Genomic DNA, 22950 nt, shown 5'->3' with positions numbered 1-22950 from the left:
ATATATCCCCTAAACTTCCAATTTCTATTAACCATCACCTCAAGATTCCCTGCCTCTCTTCATCTAATACAGTTCCACCAACAGAGTATACAACCACCTATTCATGGAATTTGAATTTCAAGATCTTACATTTAGTTGCATTAAACTGACATCCCCAAGCATTTGCCCATCTGTTCACTTTATTCAAATCCTTCTCAAGGACTACGACATCGACACTGTTACCAATAACCTTTCCAAGCTTTCATAATCTGCAAAAGACTGAATATCTCCCTTCAACCTAGTGAACAATATCATTGATATAAAAGGTAAACAGCAAAGATTCCAAGTACTAAGCTCTGTGACCTCTTCTGATCTTTTTTGCAGTCCCCATACACAACTCTGATATAGTGGTTAAATTCTAAACAAATAAGTTCTCGGGCCCTTAAAGTAAGGATCATAAATGTGAGGTTATTGCTAGATTGTCGCAACATTTTTTAAAATTTTATTTATTTATTTATTCTGGTGGAGTTAAAGCCATCAGGCCTTCTCTTTCATACCACCAGAAACATTAAATACAAAATTAAAAAATTAATATAATACTTCTAACATTCTTCTTGTGCCTAGGGTCTGTACCTCTGCACATGTTATACACCCCCAAACCTCCATCCTTACAAAATAACCACTTGTATTTATCTTTGAATGCTATCCACTGGTCAAGTGTCCAGCAAGTTGGCAAATCTTTCCTTTCGTTCAACATGTTAATATTATCCCATTGCAACTGATGGGAAGCCTGCATTTCTGTGAATTCGTTACAGACTTCTCTCTCTTCAGAAACTGCACACAAGCTGTCATTACAAACTCATTTTGTATTATCACTGTCATCCGAGCTATTTTTCCGTTTAAAGAAGGTACCAACATACTTATCCATAGTTGAAATAGTAGGCCTACATAAACACAAAAATATTAATGATTTTTTTTGTGCTTCCCACAGTCACGAGCTCTGATAAATAACTGCTAATCTGCTGTTGTTCTATTGTTGGTTACTGATTGTTGCGGATAGTGTTACCAACCAGAAGACAAAATATCGCTAAAGTCTGTCAAAATTCTGCTACACTATGCTGCAATGATGTTTGCATGTCAATCGCTGCAAGATAATGCATTACAGGAAGCTCCAAACCTCCCCGTCCCTTTAATCATGCGTTTGTTATCAGGCGACTGTTTATATTGACTTTATATACACATTTAAAACTGTAAACAATTGTTGAATAATAACACAATAATGTAGGCATAATTACTGTAATGGGAGAAAAATCACAAAACAGAAAAATGTTCTGGGTCCAGGCCCTGGCTGAATTTATTCGAATTCATATATAAGATAGTCAGTCCCTTTCCAATCCAGTTCACTAACTTTATCTAAAGCCATACATTGCAAGTTAAGTATCAATTTATTATATAGCACCTTATCAGATACCTTTGCAAAATCCAAAAAATCCATAGTGGAGTACAGATAGTCCTGACTTAATCACACCCTATTGCTTATGTGTATGCAGAAGTGCATTAACATGTTTTAAAGGTTATTATTTCTGTTAGTTGCAGTCACAGAATTCCCACACAAATTGAATTTCAATATGTAATTATTAATACAAAGTAATATAATACAGTATAAATAGAATGAGAATGTAGGGAATTTTTTTTTTTTTTTTTAATGTTTAATTTGGCTTCAACCTTTCTTATGAAATTATCAAAAGATGACTGAACAATGGCTTGTTTCTTCTTTTCATAAATCTCCATGATAAGCTATCAAGTCATCTCTTTCTCTTTGGACTTTTAAAAATGGTGAGGCATTAGGATCCATGCAAATACTAAAAATATAGCATCCTTGGTATTGAAAGTGAGATTGAGGAAAGTGCATGCATTGCGCTTGCTGTCTACCTTGCAAAAGACTGCCGTTAGATGGCATGTGAATAATGAAAGTGGGTTAAGTAAAATGTTTATAATTCCATTTTTCTAGTCTTTTCATGAGAATTTGCAGAAGTCTGAATTTATGTAAGTCAAATTCATATAATTTGGGGACCGCCTATTTACGCCTTTCTCCCTCACAACCACTCATTACTTTATTATAAAGGAAAAGCAAATTATTTATAAAACATCCATTAACAAATCCATACTGGTCTCTCATAGATAATAATACTGCCCGAATTTTGTACACAATTTCTCACTAATATCTCCAAAATTATAACTGTAGAAAAAAAAAACAAATTGATGTATTGTTTGACACTTCCATTCTGCTACACTTATCCAAAGGCATTATCTTTCTCTCCTTCCATTCCTAGGGCCTTTTCTAGTAACTAGACAACTTGATGAACATCAGGTCAATGGAGCTGTTCATTTAGCATACTTTTAGAATACATGAAATACTATATAGCCCACTGCCTAGTATTCAAAATACATTCTCCTCACTCCAGGAAGAAATGTCTCAATAAAGTGATCATTAAGCAACTCCACTAGACCATTCAACTATCCCCCCATCTAATAGTATGAAGATCTTATTAGACTTTCCAAGACTTTGATGATTACTCCAGAGACTGATTAGTTGGTTATTTATGTCTATTATACATCTTTGTATAATAGAATTATCTTGCCCTCATTCTACTCATTAAATTGTGCTCATGTTGAGACTAAGTTCAATAATTAATTCAGATGCACTGCTAATTCTCTTGCAGATTCCTGTAGCTCCCTTGCCAATATCACATCCAATCTCATTACTGAGTGTGAATCAGCCTTTATTAGTTCCAAATGTATCTTCTTATCTTGTTCTACCTCTGCATCTAGATAACTAACAGACTTGCCTTAAATGTATATTTCATTAAAGACTGCTTGAAAACCCAACTATTTCTGCATCTGAACTTTTCATTCTTCTGAATTCAACAAAGTTATTTTTCCTCTGCATCAAAAAAATTCTCTTAAATTTTTCTCTTGCTTGTTTAGTTAACTTCTTTTCATAGTTCGGTTTCAAAATGATCACTATGGCTGTCACTCTCCTAGCCTGCTTTCCATACCACTCCTGGTCATCACCTTTTTCTGGTATTGGATCCACATCATTTTATTTTTTATGCAAGTCAAAGTCCATTTAACTTCCAAGCGATTCATTCTCATATTGGAGATGCATTCAAATATATCTTTCTTCAGACATCCTTTGATTAGTCTCCTGACAAGCAGTTTTCATGTTGAGGCATTTGCTTCAAGTTGATCTCTGTCTGTTATGATCATCTACCTTATAGTTCAGCATGCACCTTTTTTTATTCAAAGCTTTCACATGATTCATCTTCATGTTAGAAATGCATAAACACACACTCTCAAACTGAAGGCAAAACAGCTACCTTGTTTATATACAAATTCTCAGACACTGTTACTTATCTAATATTCTTGCACCATGAGTCACATCCATCATATTTAAATAGTATTTTTAATATATATTGATCCCATAATGAGGTTTATTTGCCCGTAAGCACCTCAGTGCTGTGTAGGGTGCAGGGAAGTGTTGTTGAAAGATGTTTATTGACATTTTTCTTCAGACTTCATGAGGAAGGCTGTTCCAGCAGACAGAGGTAGATAGAATAAAAATGGAAGAGGATAAGCAGGTTCAGTATGTTTTGCAGTTGCAATGAAAAGGGATACTGGGCAGTGGCTGCTCTTGCTTTAACAGATCCAACAGAAAGTAGAGGAATGATGGTTACCAGTTTACTGGAACATACACACAGTTGAGATGAGATAGAGGTTGAAGTGAGTCCATAAAGCAGTGATCATCTGTGAGCAGAATTGCTTTCCTCTGGACAGTATAAAGAATTTTTAAGGAAGTTTTAGGTGCAAATTCCCAAAACGGTACAGGTATCCCTCGATTAACGTGGTTAATTAATCCCTCGATGTTACCGCGTATATCAAAATCACATTAATCAAATCTAATAATGAATGGTAAAAAGTACAATTCGTCCCTGATCGATTACTGTATTAATAATTCGTTTTATATGGTACTCTTTTAGGAAAGATAAAAAATGAATGCAAAGTAAATACTTGTACCTACATTAGTTACTGCAATTTTTTAAAATCAAAATAAGTTATAAAGAATTTTGAACAGTTTTAGTTTTTTCTTATCGGCATAAATTCTACGATAACAAGCAAAATGACTCTCCAGACCTCTGCAAACAAGCAGTCTTCGATTAACATCTGGATCCATATCCATTACTTGCTGCTTAAGCGATTCTAAACTGTGAAATATTCCATCCAGTTCTTTGACTGTTATTTCCTTTGGAACCTCATCTTCACATTCCATTTGTTCGTTGTCTTCATATGTGCGTTGTTTAATTTCAAGAAGATCGTTGTCACTGAAATCTTTTGAATTTGAATCCAATAATTCTTTAACATCTTCTGCATTAACACCTTCAAAACCAAGGTCTTCACCAATTGCAACGATTTCTTTGACCACGTTGTTCACAGGATTTTGAAAACAACCTAAGTCATTAGCGCATTCTGGCAGAAGGTTTTTTTCCCAAACAGCTTCCATGCAACTAGAAGATACTTGCTCCCACGAGTCACGAATGTTCGCAATTGCGTGTTTAATGTTAAATTTTTTCCAAAGTTCGTGGAGCGCAATCACATTTTCACCCGTTGTTGTTTCAACTGCCTTTGAGAATGTCTTTTTAAGAAAATAGGCTTTGAAAGTTGCAATGACTCCCATGTCCATAGGTTGTAACAATGATGTTGTATTTGGTGGGAAAAATAAAACTTTCACATTCTCGCACAGATCATTAAGAGAATTTGGATAACCACGAGGCTAGCAGCCTCGTGGCATGAGCATGATTTTGTGTGGTAAATTTGAAGGCACGTTAATCAAAACTCTTGCTGCGTATATCAAGGGATTTCCGCAATTAATTTTGCTGCGATAATCAAATCCGCGTTAAGCAAGGGATACCTGTATTCTAAAGATGGGCAGATTTAGGATTAGTATAGATTTACTAGCTGGGTGGGTGAAAATTAGCATCTTCAGTCATGAAGTTGCTGTTTTTTACCTGTTTTTTTTCAATAATGAAGAAGCTATTGATGTGATATGTTTATGCCAGGAGAGACAGAGGGTAAATGTCAGTCCAAGCAGAGAGATCTGATCCTGTTTAGTGATTTGTGTACTACTGAGGGCACAGGTGGTGAGCTGAGATCCCTTTTGTCAAGAGAAAAAAAAAAAAAAAAAAAGCTGCACTGTGTTTTGATAGCAGAAGGTGACCATTGTGCCCACCCACTGAAGGCTGTATGGAAATCAATGTGTAAGGCACTGGTTGAAGATGATCTCGAAAGTTGGGACATATGAGCACTGCATTGAGGAAAATGAATGGAAAGTACTATCATCAACAAAGCTGTAAATAGGATTAGTGGTGATTGGAGTAAGTCATTTATGTATAGAAGAAGGATAGGTGATAGAACAGAGCTCTAAGGCACTCCTACATTGGTGCAGCAGAAATGGTGAGCATTAGTTGCATTTTTGCTGTACAATCTGTACACTGGATCATTAGCAATCACAGCTAATGACTTATGTTGGGAACAATAGCTTATCTGTATTAATTTGTACCTTTCTAAATTATCACCCAGAACAAAAGTGCCACTTCTTTCCCTAGCACTAGTTTTACTCATGACTCTAACACATTCCATATTTTAAGGTCTGATACATGTCTGACAGCAGCTTTGGCAGACTTAGAGTATGCTTGAACTAAAGGTTGACACCATTCTTCTAGCAAGGCAGTGAAGTAAAAGTCCGAATGGCTATGGGTCATTCCATATGAAATCATCAGATTTAAAATTAAATGGCAGCTGTTTTTATTTGGCAGATCCATAAAATGTGTACTTTTAAAATGAATCGCAGCTTATTTCCAGATTATCAAGTTTCTGATTTTGTGTGACCATTTTAATGCTCATGGTGTGTATTTTTTTTATTTGCATCGTCAGACAAAGTAATTTTGGTGGCAGGCCTATACACTGGCTGTTCATAATGTTATTTTTTAAGAAATTACAACATAGACTAAATATTAATTGCTATCAGGGAACAATTGTACAAATTGATATGTACATGCAGGCATTAACAGTTTAGGAGTTTAGGCTCACTTTTGTGGATGCAATCTAGGTTAGGGTGACCAGACGTCCCATTTATAATGCAACTGACTCCTTTTTTCAGCCACCGATCACGTTGTCCCAAGAAAATGCAAAGGGAATGCCAAATGTGCCATTTTTATTTTTATTCTTTTTTCATAGACTCTAATATAACTATGCAATTTGTTGCACAGTAAAGAGGTTTACCCTATTTTCAATAGAAAGCACTAATATCCATTCAGATGACTTTCATAGTTTCCAGAAGTGGTATTATAATGCACATGAAATTGATCATTGGAAGAAATGTGCTATGATGACTAGTGAGAGGTGGACTGAGAAATGAAGACATCAGTTTTTGGGAACATAATACACATTGTGAGTTTTGTGTTAAGAATAGTGGAGATGAGTGCATCATGAGAGAGGGTGTTTTCCTTAATGGATGCATTTTGGACTGATGAAAGGAACCAGTTGTCCATTGAAACTGTACGGGCTTTATTAATTACAAAAACACACTTTAAAGACTTTTTTGTATGGATATTTACAATTTCATAAAGGAATAGCCAAACCTTTTGGAATAAATTCAGTCGTCTAAAAATATGACAAGGATAATAGTAGTGTATGTCTTCTGGATCATCTGCGCAATAAATATATTTGTAATTTGACAGTGTCAATGTGAGACTAAGAAACGTGATAAATATGCACATAACCTATGTTAATTTTAATCAAGCTAAGCAGTTATGGCTAGCTGGTATGAAACAAGTACAAGAGGATTGTTTTAACTATTATGACAGTCAATTCATGTCAACTCATGAGTGTCCCATTTTTTTGTTTCACTAATCTGGTCGTCCTAACCTAGGGGCCTGTAGGGTAGAGTACAAAATGGGGAAAAGAGTACTTAGAATGCCTAGAGCAGGTGGCTACCATCTTGACAAAAAATGTCTGCAAATGCAAATAAGAAATCAAATTTTTTAATCAAAATAATTAAAAAATGGGCAATTAGAAAATCTGGAAATAAGCTGTAATTAATTTTACAATTCTGTGATCCACCAAATAAAAATGGCCAACATGATTAACAAGAAAATCTTTAGATGGAAGAAAAAAAAAAAAAAAAAAAAAAAATATATATATATATATATATATATATATATATATTTTTTTTTTAAAGGATAAAAGCTGACAAAATAAACTTGCTTTCCTCAAAATCAATAATTAAGCACCTTGATTTTACTTGGAATGATCTCTCCTTTGCAAGCTGTTATTGAATGAGAAGTACTTCATATTGTAACAAATTTGTTAATTAGTCTTACTTTAGTTAGTACCTAAAATAAAAGTGAACATGTTTTGCTTTCATAGAATTTAAAACTAACAAATTTATTAAATTTTTGAAGCCATTAAACTTATAAAAGCAATGACATGAAACATTTTTAATAGGACTGTAGTACTACCCATAGCAAAAGATTTTGATCCTGAAATTGTACTAGTTGCAGCCGGTTTTGATGCAGCTTTTGGACACCATGCTCCGTTAGGTGGATATAGAGTGACTCCAGCATGTAAGTTATTCTTTGGAATTTATTTGCTGCCTTTTGACTTACTTTCACTATTTGCATTTGAACCTTATCACTGATTACTAACTTATTCTCTTTTAATAATTTAAATTAAAAAAATATGCAAAACTTCAAGCTGTTTATTTTCAATTGATGGTTAACCAAAATCCCTCCAGATAGTAGCAGATGATGCAGAGAAGTGTTTGAGTTTATATTCATAATAAATGTCACCACATGCCCTCAAAATTCAAATGTGTTTAAAAACTTTATTTCAGCAGGATTTTTTAAATGCTCTAATTGAGAATACGCAAGCTCATTTTTGAACTGCTTGAGTAAACTAAAGCTTAGCAATCAAAAGGTTAATTATTACTGAAGCATAATGAATTTTTAATAGCACTTATTACACAACAACTATTAGACAAGCATATTCATAAAAATAAAGAATAATACTTTTTCCAAATATTTTGGCCTGAAATTAATAGACCATCATCAGCACATAAGCACAATCACAAGGTGATGCTAGAACAAAAACGTTAATCCTTTATTTTTTTTTTTTTTATAGAACTGAGCCATATGTGCTGGAGTGCTGCCTATGGGTGGTTACAAAATAAAATGAGATTATAATTAACGTCGAAATATGACAAAAATAGCAAACTATAAATAAATGAATGAATGGCATGGCTATATATATATATATATATATATATATATATATATATCCATTCATTCTATTTATGATATATCTTCACATACATACATACATACATACGTGTGTGTGTGTGTGTGTGTGTGTTAGCAATAATTTCTAGCTGTTACTCTCTTGAATATATATATTTGTATTTTTCTTTTCATGTTATGTACCCAATGAAATCTTTTAAGAAGATGAAACTAGTTGTGTGCTCAAATAATAAATAGCATTTTTTTTTTTCTATTTTGATACTTCTCGGGTCATTAAATTTATTTAATGATGTCATATGGCCAAGTTAATCTGTTGCATCAAATATATCATTATCATCAACAGCTTTCTTCAGTCCACTACTGAATTAACCTCTCCATTTTGGCCGATCTCTTAGCATCTCCACACACACACACACACACACACACACACACACACACACACACACACACACACACACACACACACACACACACACAGACTCTGCTTGGAAAGAAGGCAATGGACACTCCCTTGCCCGTTGGGATTTCTGTTGACCTATATATATATTTCCATGCCATATGTTTGTAGCTGGTATAAATTTGGAGGAATGTGATACTCCCAAATCAATGCAACTGTGTCCAGGTGAAATAGCTATGAGAAGGGGACTGACAGAGGTTGAAAGGGGTGTTGTGATAGGATGCCATGTTGCAGACTTATCTGTTCAGCAAATTTGACTATCCCAGGTCAACCATCAGTGATACCATACCAAGATGGAGGCACAAGGAATCAACTGCAAGTGTCACCTGCAGTGGATGACCTGCCACATTCACCGAACATGACTGTAGGATGCTATGAAAGATAATATGTAAAAACTGCCATTCGTTATCCAACATGTTGAATGTGGACTTCCAGGCATCAGCCGGAAGAACACGATCTGCACAAATATTCAGAACTGAGGCTCACAGCATGGGTTTCCATGGTAGGACCATAATATGCAAGAACCACATTACCCGAACCAACATGCACTGTTGTCTTCATTGGTGCAAAGAGCATATACAGTGGGACATGGAAGCTTAGAAAGTTGTGTTATGGAGCACTGAATCATGCTACACCCTCTACTGAGCAGATGGACAGGTATGGTGGATGACTGGTGTATGTCTCTTACCAGGGTGCGTAACCCCAACTATGAAATTCGGAGGTTGCGGTGTGATGGTATGGTACTGTTCTTCCTGGTTTGGCCTCAGACCTCTGTTTGCAGTGCCACAAACACTGAACACCAAGAGGTATTTGAGCATTCTGGACAATGCAATGCTTCCTACTTTGAGGCATTTCTACATAACTGACCATTGTCTTTTTCAGCAAGACAATGCTCTGTGTCATAAGGCTGCTACTGTAACTGTGCAGTTTGTGGACATAAACGTTGCCACACTGGACTGGCATCCACAGAATCCTGATCTGAACCCTATTGAACATTGAGATGAACTAGAGTGTTCATCCCAATGTTCAATGTGAGGTCAAGGGATGTCTGTCTCACAACTGTCCAGGATGTGCCTACAGGAAGAATGGCCCCAAAATTCCTGTTGGTCACTATATCATATGCCGGTGGAAAGCATACCTTGTAGAATTGTTGTAATCATCATACCAAAAGGAGGTCCTACATCTTATTAAGGTGGGCACCATGGCTATTTGTTTCTCACAATATGGTGTCTGTTGACTTCTTTCCAAGCAGTGTGTGTGTGTGTGTGTGTGTGTGTGTGTGTGTGTGTGTAAGGGTGAGGAAGGAAGGGAAGCATATTATTGCTTACCATTTATGAAGATAAAATTCTCCCAGATCTTGGCACTGATAAACAGTCATTCTCATTTAGCTGTGATCAGTGCAGAAGTGCTTCAGCACTTTCTTTAAACAACTGATTTTTCAGGTTTATTGTTGTTGTTATAAGACATAATTTTTTGACTGAACATCTTGTTTGTCCGAAGTACAAGTGGAGGCAATCATATTGAACCTGGTAAACACCAGGGGGGGAAAGAGGGTGCTGTTTATCTTTTGTGAATGGTAATCAGGAGATTTTGTTGATAGAGAAAAACTTAGACATTAAACTGTATCTTTTTTGGGATCTTTGCAATTACCTCCGAGATGCCTACAATATATATCATAGGGGCTTGTTGTTCACTCTAACTTTACTTTCGCAGGCTGTTTCATACAACAAGATTCAGCCCATCATCCAAAAAAAAAAAAAAAAAAAAAAAAAAAAACAGGCATCATCAAATCTTTGCTGAATAGAGCACTTATTATCCCCCACCCCAATAAAAACTTTATAGTGAAAAAATTGGCAGAAGTACCTCTGTTAATAAGGCACTTCAGTTATTTGAGGAAATAGATTCTAACATGGAGAGATTTATCAAAATTAGTCAGAATGATGCAAGCTGAAATTGCTTGCTACAGAGAAATTTACACAGAAAAATAAAGGCAAATTATGTAGATTAAGTTGTAATGTTCATATTTTTAAAGAAGTTATCTCATGCTCTGAAAATGAAACTACACCTTCAAGTTATGCATATATATGGCAAATAATCATCAGAATGGTTTGTTGCAATTCCTGAATGTGAAGAATTTGTTGTGCTGTTGACAGCAAACCCTGCCTCCTTCAATGAAATGTCTAATTAATAAAGCAGCAGCTTTGAAGAATTACTCTTGCTCCATGTGTTTACAGTTGATAATTTTACTGGTAAGTGCAAAGAAAGCTGTGGGACTTGATATATCACCACGTATTTTAAGAAATGTGCCAAGAAGTTGACATAGTTGTTTAATTAATATGAATCTTACATTAGATCCAGTTCCAAAGGAGTGTAAGGAAGGCAGGATTGTATTGCTTCATAAGGAAGGTGATAGAACTCAAGCATCAAATTATAGGCCAATCTATATGTCAGGCATTGTAGCGAAAGTGTTGAAGAAGCTAATGAGAACCAAGATCCAAAATTTGGGTTGACAACAGTGGCATTATCTTTGATGGACAGCACAGATTTGCTAAAAGGGAGGTCGTTTTAGTAATTGCTTACTTATTAGAATGAGATGACAGCTGCAGAAGTACCTCTGGATGAGGGTGATGGATACACAGTGTAGTCAGTTCGTTGTGTAGGATTTATGGAGACAAACTCTCGGCTGTCAGAGCAGTTATTTTATTTATAATTAAGCAAATAACATTCAACGTTTCAATCTCTATATCGAGGTCATCATCATCAGGAAAACATATGCATACAAACAAGATACAAGCTACACAAAAGTGAGCCGAATCTAACTGCTTCGTTAATAATAATAATTATTATTATTATTCAGGCCTCCATGGAGTCTAGAGACTCATTGAGGGAGGTCCTTCTTAGGAAACACCAAGTCTATCATACCACTCCTTGACTGTTCTTGCTCTAACCACTCTCAGGTAATGCATTCCATGCAAAGAAACCACTCCTCACCCTCTTGCTCACAGCTTCCTTTCGTAACTTCCAGGGATGGCCCCTCTTCTCATCGCTCCTTCCCGCTGTTCCACTAAGCGAAAAAACTCCCCAATGTCTACCCTGTAACTGCCTCTCAACAGTTTAAAAGTCTCGATCATATCACCTCTCCTTCTATCCACCAAACTCTGCAGTTTCTCTCAGTCGATCCTCATAACTGACATTGTACAGTCCTAAAACCATTTTTGCTATCTGCCTCTGTACCATTTCCACAGTTAATTTATTCCCTTCAAATCCTGAGGACCAAATTTGAGAACAATAGTCTAAGTGTGGTCTGATCAGGGTCTTATACAACAGAATGATAACGCTTTTATCTCTGCAGGGCATCCTTCTCAGTATTGCAGCAATCCTCTTGGTTACCTTCACCACCTTTTGCAATATACTCCATGAATTTCAGTTTTCTATCAATCACCACCCCCGGATCTCTTGTCTCCCCTACTTCCTCCAGTACAGCTCTTCCAATCAAGTATGCATCCTCCCATCGATGGATCCCAAATTTCAAGACTTTACATTTTGTTGCATTAAGCCTACGACCCCATTCATTTGCTGATCTGTCTACTTTACCCAAATCCTCTTGCAGGGCTGCCACATCTGCACTATTATTGATAATCCTTCCCAGTTTCACATCATCCACAAACAACTGAATATCCCCTTGCAATCCATTTACAATGTCATTGATATAAAGGTTGAACAATACAGGTCCCAGTACTGAGCCCTGTGGAACCCCACTTATAACCTTCTGCTTCCTTGATATTGCTCCACCATACACAAAATGTAAAGTCTTGAAGTAATTGTTTATGCTAGCCTGACTTCTGGTGGAAATCCTTTCATCCATGGGATGAAAGTGCATAGCCTTACATTTTGTCACACTGAACTAGCGATCATTATTCTTTGTCTACATGGGCAGCCTATCATCAATAGCAAACAACTGAATATTTCCCCTGAAATCATTATTGATATCATTAATATTCAAATTAAACTGCACCAGTCTAAGTACAGTGCCCTATGATACGGCATTGATCAAATGGATTCTGCTCCACTGCTTTGTCTATCAGCTACTCTCTATTCTATGCCACCAGCTTTATATTCATTCCTGTTTGCTCGAATTTATGTGAATATCCTGAAGTCCAGAAATATCATTGTGTAACCATTTGTTTTTTTTTCACTCAACTGTCTATGTATGCCTAGTATTTTTCCTACTCTGCTGCTTCAGTTTCAAACAGAAACTAGTTTTGCTTTATACACTTGGTTCTTTTACACTTTATACACTTGGTTACTGAAGAATACTTTGACGAGCAGAGACAAGCAAGTTATTGTTCCTCTGTATCGAGCCTTGATAAGACCCCATCTTGACTACTGTGCCCAGATCTGGGTGCCAGGGTTTCTTCTTGATGGGGAGGAGATGGAGAGGATACAGAGGTGTGTGACCAAGGTGATAGCAGGTCTATGGAATGAACCTTATGAGAACAGGTTGAAGATTTGTGGGTTGCAGTAATTGGTTGGTAGGCAAAAAAGGGGTGATATGATTGAGACATTGAAATTACCGAAGGGTTTCTATAAGATTAATTCCGAGGATATTTTTCAGAACAGGACTGGCGGTGGGAGGACTAGGGGGCCATCCATGGAAACTGGACAAGAGTGTGGTTGGCAAGGGTGTTAGAATTAGGTTTTTTACTTGGAGAGTGGTGAATGAGTGGAATAAGCTAGCAGAGTCTGTTGTGGGTGCCATGACTGTGAATGAGTTAAAGGTAAAGTATGATAGATACTGTGTGGATGTTGAATAGTTGTTCTTGACATGATGTTTAGAGCCTCCCTCGATGAGTCTAAGGACTCCTCGGAGTTGCTCGTAATAATAATAAAAATACCTTCTACCTGTTGTCATTCATGGTATACTCAATGTATTTCTCTGAACCACCATTCTCCACATAAAATATCTAATCTTGCTCATCATACTCTTATACAACTCCAAGAAATTATCCCCAATTCTTCTTCCTCCCCAATCCTCTATTCCATGTGTTAATCTGGTAAAGCCCCCCCCACACCAGATTGTCTTCCTCTCTCTCTCATATGGCCTCTTTTCTGCCTTGTCAATCAGTTGTACATTTCATCAACATTTTAGTGTTCTGATATTACATTAGTTACTTATCTTTGGATCCTCTTCTAGTTATGTATGTCCCTTCTTATCATATCAAAGCTGTAAAGATTGCACAATATGTTGTGCCGGCTGGAGAGTGGTTAGCATATCCACTCTCCAGCTAAAAGGCTGCGTGTTCGAATCCTGTTGTGGGCATGGATGTTTGTGATGGTCTGTGAAAATACTATGGGCAGTAGATGGCTGGAGAGTGGTTAGCATATCCACTCTCCAGCTAAAAGGCTGCGTGTTCGAATCCTGTTGTGGGCATGGATGTTTGTGATGGTCTGTGAAAATACTATGGGCAGTAGATGGCATTGGTGTAGATGATGTGGCTTGAATGGTGGAGAGAGTTGTAGAGCAGGTGTCCTCCTTCGATGAGTCTTTGGACTCTCTGGAGGTGTCACGTATCAGTGCCAGTAATGATGGTTCGCCATCGTTATCAAAGAACAGTAGTATAAAAGAAATGAGTCAGTGTACTAGCTGTGAAATGTACGCTTTACGGAGTGCGGTCGGAGTGTGGATAGATGATAATAAAGAATTGAATGTGTGTAGAAAATGTAGGGAGAATGAGGAATTGAAGTGTATTTCGGATCGTGAGTGTGATATTTTTGTCAAACTTTAGAATGAAGAAAATAGCGATATGACAAGAAACGGCAAGATTGTACATGAGAATTATGAGAGTGTGAATGTAGAAAGTGTGAATGATAGTATTAATGGTTTCTCAGAGAATAAAAAAGATGAGATAGATGCATTGAATGAGATCGCGTTGTTGAATGGTGCGATAGAAAGGGCAAAACAGCAGCTAGAGTGCATGAACAAAAGTCGACTGAATGAACCAACCAATAATAAAAGGTATGACAGGAAAAATAGGCGTATGAATGTGAACATGAACAAAATGAAGGATAGAGTGCTGTATGGAGACTCGTTAGTACAAGGTGTTAGTAGAGGATTTGACAAAATTGTACCAACCTGGTGCGACCATAAAGGATGTAACTAAGTCTATTAGAGAGCAAAAGGAAAGGGTGAAAGAAATGATTGTTGTGTCAGGTACGAATGATTTGAAAGGAGATAAAATGGAAATGATAGAAGACCTGAATGAATTGTTTGAGGTAGCAAAAGAAAAGAGTGAGAGAGTTAGAATGATTAGTCTTTTGCCACGGTATGACAGTGAAATGTTTAAAAGGAGGGCCATAATTGCGAATGACTTTATGCGTGGGTTATGTATGACGAGTGGTGTGGAATTTGTGGACGTGTGGAGTGAGTTTGATGGGCGAAAGGATCTATATAAGATGGATGGCTTGCATTTGAATGGTTATGGTGTAAGAAGACTTGAGAAAGTGTTGCTGAATGTAGTGGATGTGCAAATTCAGGGAAACTAGATTCGTTAAGGGGGGGGGGGGAGTAGATATACAGTCCTTAGGGAGGCAGTTGAATGTAAGAATGAATATAATATGCTAGAGCAAATAAGGACAACAAACCAGAGTGGAATAGTTAATATAAGGCATCAAGGTAGGGTTGGGGCTAATGGGGGTCTTAAATTCATGTACACTAATACTAGGAGTATTAGGAACAAGAAGGAAGAGTTTTTGGCCATGGTTGGCACTTCCAGACCACAGGTTATTGGTATTAGTGAAACATGGCTGACTGTAGATGATATAGCTAGTGGGATTGAATGTGATGGGTATAGTGTGTTCAGGAATGACAGAGAGAATAAAATGGGGGGAGGAGTATTGTTGATGATAGCTGATGAGCTACAGCCAAGGAGAATAGAAGTTGAATTGCAGAATAGAGAAAAGAGCACATTTGAGGCCATTTGGTGTGAGATTGTGGCTAGCAGAACTAAATATACAATTGGGTGCTGCTATAGACCAGGTGATGGAAAAGATGGTGGTGACAATATGCACAAGCAAATAGAAGAAATGAGTGGAAGGAGGGTGATTATTATGGGAGATTTCAACTATGGTCGCATTGATTGGAGTGAGGAGAGGACACACGGGAGGAAGGAATTGGATTTTATGCGGTTATTAAGGGATAACTATCTGCGACAGCATGTAATGGAAAATACTAGGGGTCAGAGAGTGCTTGACCTAGTAATTACATCTGAGGATTTGGCTGTAACAAATATGACCACATTGCCACCAATCGGTGAGAGTGATCATAGGGTCTTGACTTGGAGGTGGCTAAAGGTGTAGAATTTTCAATTAAGACAGGGTACATGTGGAATTATCGGGCTGGAAAGTATGACAAGCTTAGGAGTTTGATTGGCTCAGTGCCATGGCATGTAAAACTGCAAGGACTAGAAGTTGATAGTGCATGGGAGGTAGTTAAGAAGTGCTTGCATGAAGCAATGGCTGACTGTATACCTAGAGTCCGAATAATAAATCAAGTAGGGGTTAAATGGATGAATAACACCATTAAGCTTGAGCTGCAAAAAAAGAAACAACTATGGAGGGAATTTAAGGAGAAATTTGACCGGCAGGCACATGAACGGTATAAAGCGCAGGCCAGAAGGGTGACGAGTGTGGTAAGAAAAGCAAAAAAGGATTACGAAAGAACATTGGCCATGCAGGCTAAAGAGAATCCTAAACAGTTTTTTAGATATGTAGCAAGTAAAAGAAAAATGTACATGGTAGAATGATTTTAAAGAATGCCGATGGTAGGGAGGTAGCTGAATCAGTTGAGATAGCTGAGTTACTGAGTGAGCACTTTGCAAGAATATATCATCCAGGTGGTGACATTGCAGAAACGAATAAACTAGTAGAATATACGGGAATTGTGGTGAATGAAGTGGAGGTGAGTAGTCTATTGCATAACCTCAATGTCAATACATCTGTGGGATTGGATGGTATACCAGCTCGTGTAGTACGAGAAGCAGCTAAAGAATTGTCAGTACCCTTGACCATTTTGTTTAATTTGAGTCTCGGATCTGGGTTAGTCCCGAGCGGGTGGAAGGAGGGGAAAATAGTTCCACTGCATAAAGGTGGTTCCAAGACTGCTGTTGTAAATTACCGACCGATTAGCATATCAGGAATCATTGTCAAGGTCTTAGAGAAATTAGTCAAGAAAAGAATACAGGATTGGATAGATGAAAATGGGATATTGTATGGGGGACAACATGGTTTTGTGAAGGGTAGATCATGCCTCAGTAACTTGCTCACGTTTTATAACACAGTGACGGCTGAACTGGATAGGGGTAATGGGTTTACAGTGATACTACTGGACCTTGCCAAGGCCTTTGACAGGATACCACATGGAACCCTAATCAGTAAACTGGAGCAGATGGGTATAGATATAGGGTTGGTGAGATGGATAAGAGGGTGGTTAAAGGAGAGATATCAAAGAGTGGTTTATTCAGGAGTGGAGTCAAAAAGACGTCTTGTGACTAGTGGAGTGCCGCAGGGATCTGTTCTTGGACCACTGCTTTTCAATTTGTTCATCAATGATATTGGAAAGGATTTGAGAGGAAGTGTTCACTTGTTTGCTGATGATGCAAAGTTGGGTAGAGCAATTGTGAGTGCACAGGATGTCAAAATTTTACAGGATGATTTGGATAGTTTGGAGGACTGGGCTAGGAAAAATGGATGTCAGTTTAATTTTGCAAAGTGTAAGGTTATGCACTTTGGGGTGAAAAGAATAGCAGCAGTATATCGCATAGGTGGAACCGTACTCCAGGAGATTGATGAGGCCAGGGATTTGGGAGTGCTGGTGTATAGGGAGTTGAAGTTTAGGGGGCACATTGCAAAAGTAACTAAAACAGCTCACCAAATCACTTGGCTTATGAAAAATACTTTAACATGCAGAGAGAAGCAAGTTGTTGTTCCTCTGTATCGAGCCTTGATAAGACCTCAACTGGACTTCTGTGCCCAGTTATGGGCACCAGGGTTTCTTCGTGATGGGGAGGAAGTGGAGAGGGTCCAGAGACGAGTGACCAAGATGATAGCAGGTCTGTGGAATGAACCTTATGAGAATAGGTTGAGGATTTGTGGGTTTCAGAAATTGGATGATAGGCGAAGGAGGGGTGATATGATTGAGACATTCAAATTACTGAAGGGTTTTTATAAGATTGATCCAGAAGATATTTTTGAAAATATGACTGGTGGTGGGAGGACTAGGGGCCATGCATGGAAGCTGGGCAAGAGCGTGGTTGACAAGGGTGTTAGAGCTAGGTTTTTTGCTTGGATAGTGGTGAATGAGTGGAATAAGCTTCCAGAGTCTGTTGTGGGTGCTACGACTGTGAATGAGTTCAAGGCAAGATATGATAGATACTGTGTGAATGTTGAATAGTTGTTCCAGACATGATGTTAGGGCCTCCCTCGATGAGTCTGTCGACTCCTTGGAGTTTCCCGGAACAATAATAATAATAATAATAATTTTACATGAGTATTGTTATAAACTGCCTTTTCAACAAACAACTGGATATCTGCACAACCAAACAGAGCTGGAAGTGTTTAGGATATTAAGAAATCTCATAGTGAATGATGCCAGGGATTTGATGGAATATCTGCCTGTGTGATATAAAAAAGTGCTAGAGAGAGAGAGAGATGGTGCTGTTTAAGTCTTAGGTACTGGCAAGGTCCTAAAGAAGTGGATAGTTCCATTATATAAAGGGATTGTAAGACAGAGGTAGCAAATTTGAGACCAGTCATTGTCTCAATTACAGGAGTGGTTAAGTTATTCGAAAAAATATCTTTGAAAAATTGGTCCATGGCAGAATTTAGGAATGGGTGGATGAGAATGTGATCTTCTATGGGAGCAGCATAGCTTTGTGAAAGAGAAGTCTTTGTCTTGATAATTTACTCTTTCTACAATAAAGTGACAGTTGAGTTAGATAAAGAAAATGGCTATAGAAAAGTTAGCAAAGACATTTGATAGGATTCTACATGGAATCCTATTAAAAAATTGGCGCAGATAGCAATGAACGTGAAACTAGTGACATGATTAAGGAGTTGGCTGAAAGATAGACATTAGGAAATATTAAAGGAAGCAAAAGGTAGGTGAATAGTGTTGTGTGTGTGTGTGTGCATACATGCACACTACAGCTGTTTAATTTTTACATTAATTACACATTCCCAATTCATCAGTATCCTATGCTCAAACCACTTAAATGTCCATTATACATTCTGAATATTGTTCAATAAATTTTGCTGTGAGCTCTTAAGCTGTTGGTTTTTGTAGGGTTGTGTTATCTGAGAGAAAAAACGTGCCACTTCTTTAAGAGGCCATTTAACTATCCTTCAGTTAAAAAGCTCTTTTTATTTCAGGATTTTACATGAAATATTTGTTATTATTAGTGATGAAAATTAAACTCTGGGCTTTTCCAACAAAAGGGTATGTGTTGGTCAGCTTTCTTATTGCACTATGAAGGCACTGTATATAGTAATAACAATTCCCTTCAGTTTGAAGGGTGAAATTTTGTCCATGACAGGAAAAACAACATTTAAAACCTTTTCATATGGATGTAGCAGAGCTCCTGGAAACATAATTTTTCTTCCATTAACTTTACCAACGTGGGCTATTACAATAGTATAATTGTTGGAATTTAGTTAGCAGTCATTGTTTTAATGAATTTTTTCTTTTTTTTTTTAAGTGAGCTATTGTCATTTTCAAGATAAATATCTACATTTATTCCCTTAATTTTATTCATTGATAAATAGTGTGCAAATACTTATATATTCTTTTACAGGTTTTGGTTATATGACTAAACAGCTGCTACAGCTAGCTAAAGGAAGGGTAGTATTAGCTCTGGAAGGAGGGTATGTATCTTGATTTCTTATTTTATGTATATGCTTTTATTTTCATGTACTTCTTCGTTTTGTAATTTATTCTTAGTTTTCCTTAATTCTGAGGAAATTTAACTCGTTCCTTTCTGGATTCACTTTTATTTCATTTTCTTATATCGTGTCTTTTTTTCATTCCATGTTATCTAGAATATTCAGGTTGCTTTTTTCCGAATTTGCTCTCACCTCTCCATTATGATATGCGATAATAACATGTCATGTAGTATCATCATTATTTCATAGCCTTCCATAAAAATTCACTGCCATTTAATTCATACAATACTCTGTTTTTCATTTTACTTTTGTGTTTAAAGTAGCACAATATTTCAAACAGATTTTGTTTAAGTAAATCGCTTCCATCCATAAGAACATTTGGAAATGTTGCAGATTTAATGATTCTGGTAATTGATGAGTTTATAGTAATTTATCAGTGTCCTTCTGTCAAGTATTAAGTGGTCTATTTTGGTTCCATTGGTTCCTCCCTTATCATTATTATCACATGCTCAAATGATGGTTGTAGAAATTTGTTTTGAGATTCAGCTTTTCTCCTGACAGTTTTGAGACTGTGTTTTAGTTTCTTTTCTTTAGTCTTATTTGGCATGGCATTTTTTTTTTTTTTAATTTGATTTTACAAGCTGTAATTTTATAATATGTATATTCCTTCCCTTCTCATCTTTTAGAATGGTCGAGTCCCCTAATGAGGGGGTTTACAATTCATTAATGCTGCTGGCACCTCACTCCTCTGCTGCATCCCCTAAGTGCAAGTATTCATGACTGTAGATCTGTGCGTGTTCATGGGGCCAGTTTGCCTGTTCTAAGGGACAAAAAAACCAGAGTTTCCAGGTGTATAAAACCCTCTATATGAGACTGACTAACTCACTTTTAGTTGAAAGAGACCAGCTAAAGGTTCCTCACGTCATGGATGGGAATCGAACCCAGATCTTTTTGACCAAAGGGCTTCGACTATACCGACTGAGCTACAGAGGCTTGATATGGGAAATGTAAGGGGGGAGGAACTAATAGAGAGACAGAGAATAAGGAAAGTGGAAGCAGGAAGGAGTAATAGTAAATGTGTGTCTGTGTGAGGATGATCAGCATAGGAATGGAATGCTTTGGGATGGATATGAGAGAGGTGGTTGAGTCTGGAGAGGTAAGTGGGACAAGTGGTAATAAAAGTGATTAAGCATGGGCAGGAGTAGTGCGAAAATCATAACCAACAAGGGAATTGTTGTGTTTGTTTATGAATGCCAGCATCAGAAATAGCAGAGATGAAATTGCTTTACTGATTGCATTTATTTGCCCAAATGTTAGAAAAGTGAAATATGGTTGGATGAGGATGATATTATGATGGAAATGGAAGGGTCTGATATTTTTCACAAAGATAGAAAGGAAAAGAAGTGAGTTGGAAGTTTTTATTCACTTGGTTATACTATAAATTAAAGATACTAAGAGATTATATATTTGGTTTAATCCTTTATCCAAGTGTAAGCAAGCAAAGTTTCCACCTGAAGTAATTTCAGGACTGGGGTAACTCGCAGTAAAGGTGGTATGACTTCACATAACTTGCTTTAGTATCCCACCATAATGCAAAGCACATCTCCTTGCAGATATGTATAATGCTATGCATTATGGAACGGGTCACTACCCAGACCGGTTTTGACCTTTATTGAGGTCTCTTCAGTGGCAGCCAGACCCAGAGGTATACTAAGGTTGAAATAATGCAGAAGTCATATTTTCCTATACTAGTTGCCAAAAGGTGTCACACCTTCTTATTAAATTACTCTGGATTAGAGAAAGGTTGTTGGAAGTTTTATCACTTGGTTATGCTAAATTAAAGATACCAAGAAATTATATACTAGGTTTAATCCTTTATTCCAAGTGTAAGCAAACAACTGCGAGTTGCCCCAGTCCTGAAAATACTTTAGGTGCAAAAAATTATTAAACTAAATAATATATTTAGTTTAATCCTTTATCCAAGTGTGAGCAAACAAAGTTTGCACCTGAAAGTATCTTCAGGACTGGGGTAAAGGAGTACAACACCGGGCAACTCGTTGCAAAGGTGGAGCAAGCTAACATCACTCCTATGTCAGTATCTCCCATAATGCAAAACACATCTCCTTGCCGATATGTATAATGTTATGCATTAAGGGAAGGGCCACTACCTAGACTAGTTTTGACCTTTATTGAGGTCTCTTCAGTGGGAGCCAGGCCCAAGTGGAGATACAAGGCAGAAGCATTAGCAAGGTCATCTCTACCTATAGGAGTTGCCAAACAGTGTGCCACCTTTTTATTAAATTACTCTGGATTTCGAGAAAGATGTTGAAAGTTTATTTTTCACTTGGTTAGACTATAATAAATTTAGTTTAATCCTTTATCCAAATGTGAGCAAACAAAGTTTGTGCCTGAAAGTATCTTCAGGACTGGGGTAAGGTTTGCTTACACTTGGTTAAAGGATTAAACTAAGTATATAATTTCTTGGTATCTTTAATTTATATATTACACGAGAATCCCAATTTAAAAAAAAAAAAAAAAAATAGAATGTGCATCACAGAGAATCAAAGCCATGCCTCCAAATCTGTGAATAGATATGATGGATACCTCTCCTCCTCCCAAAAGAAGATAAAACCATTTGTATAGCTAGTGCTCTAGATTGTGGATGGCCAGTGTCCAATTTGATGACATTTTGGATATTTTTCCTGAAAAAGAAATGATGGACACTGGCCATTAACAATTCTCCAAAAAATAAAAGCTTCTCAACATAGCCAGACGATAACACTAAAAAAGAAATAATGAAAACATTTCTACAATGGAATTGTCATGGATTCCATCAGGGTTATCTTGAAGAAAACATTCTTGAAGCCTAGTGACAATCCAGCACTACAAAATGTAGTCCTCATTTGTAAGGACAGTATGGGGGGGGGGAGATGAACCTGCCGTGGAATGAGTTGTATTCCTTGAGAAACCATACCCCCCCCCCCCTCTTCCAGCAAGTCCCACTTAATACAAACAGAAACAGTTTCCATCTAACTCAATTGGATCCATACTGCAGGTATCTCTAAGGATGACCTTCATGACATACTGCAGTTACCAATGCTTGACTTTTAATGGTGGGATTTAAACAGACACAACACTCTATGGAATGGTGCCTGAACTAATATCAGAGGAAGAATTGTGAAGCATATGCCTAAGATGTGAGCATTTAGTATCAATTTTTTTGAT

The 22950-nt window shown here is 37.1% G+C and overlaps 1 protein-coding gene across 13 annotated transcripts in view; it reads left to right on the top strand.

Annotated features, from left to right (window-relative positions):
- Positions 1-22950, top strand: part of LOC150105480 (histone deacetylase 5-like) — a 430130-nt gene that overhangs the window by 369477 nt on the left and 37703 nt on the right. For all 13 annotated transcript variants that reach the window (XM_090394187.1, XM_090394195.1, XM_090394193.1 and 10 more), the window contains 2 exons: positions 7543-7661; positions 19638-19707. In XM_090394187.1, coding sequence (XP_090250313.1) covers positions 7543-7661; positions 19638-19707 — 189 coding nt within the window. The remainder of the gene's footprint in view (positions 1-7542; positions 7662-19637; positions 19708-22950) is intronic.

Source organism: Typopeltis vanoorti, chromosome 6 (genome assembly GCF_054136105.1).
Source record: "Typopeltis vanoorti isolate ZY-2024b chromosome 6, IOZ_Tvanoo_1.0, whole genome shotgun sequence".
In the NCBI taxonomy this organism is placed as follows: domain Eukaryota; kingdom Metazoa; phylum Arthropoda; class Arachnida; order Uropygi; family Thelyphonidae; genus Typopeltis; species Typopeltis vanoorti.
This window is presented reverse-complemented; position numbering and strand designations above follow the sequence as displayed.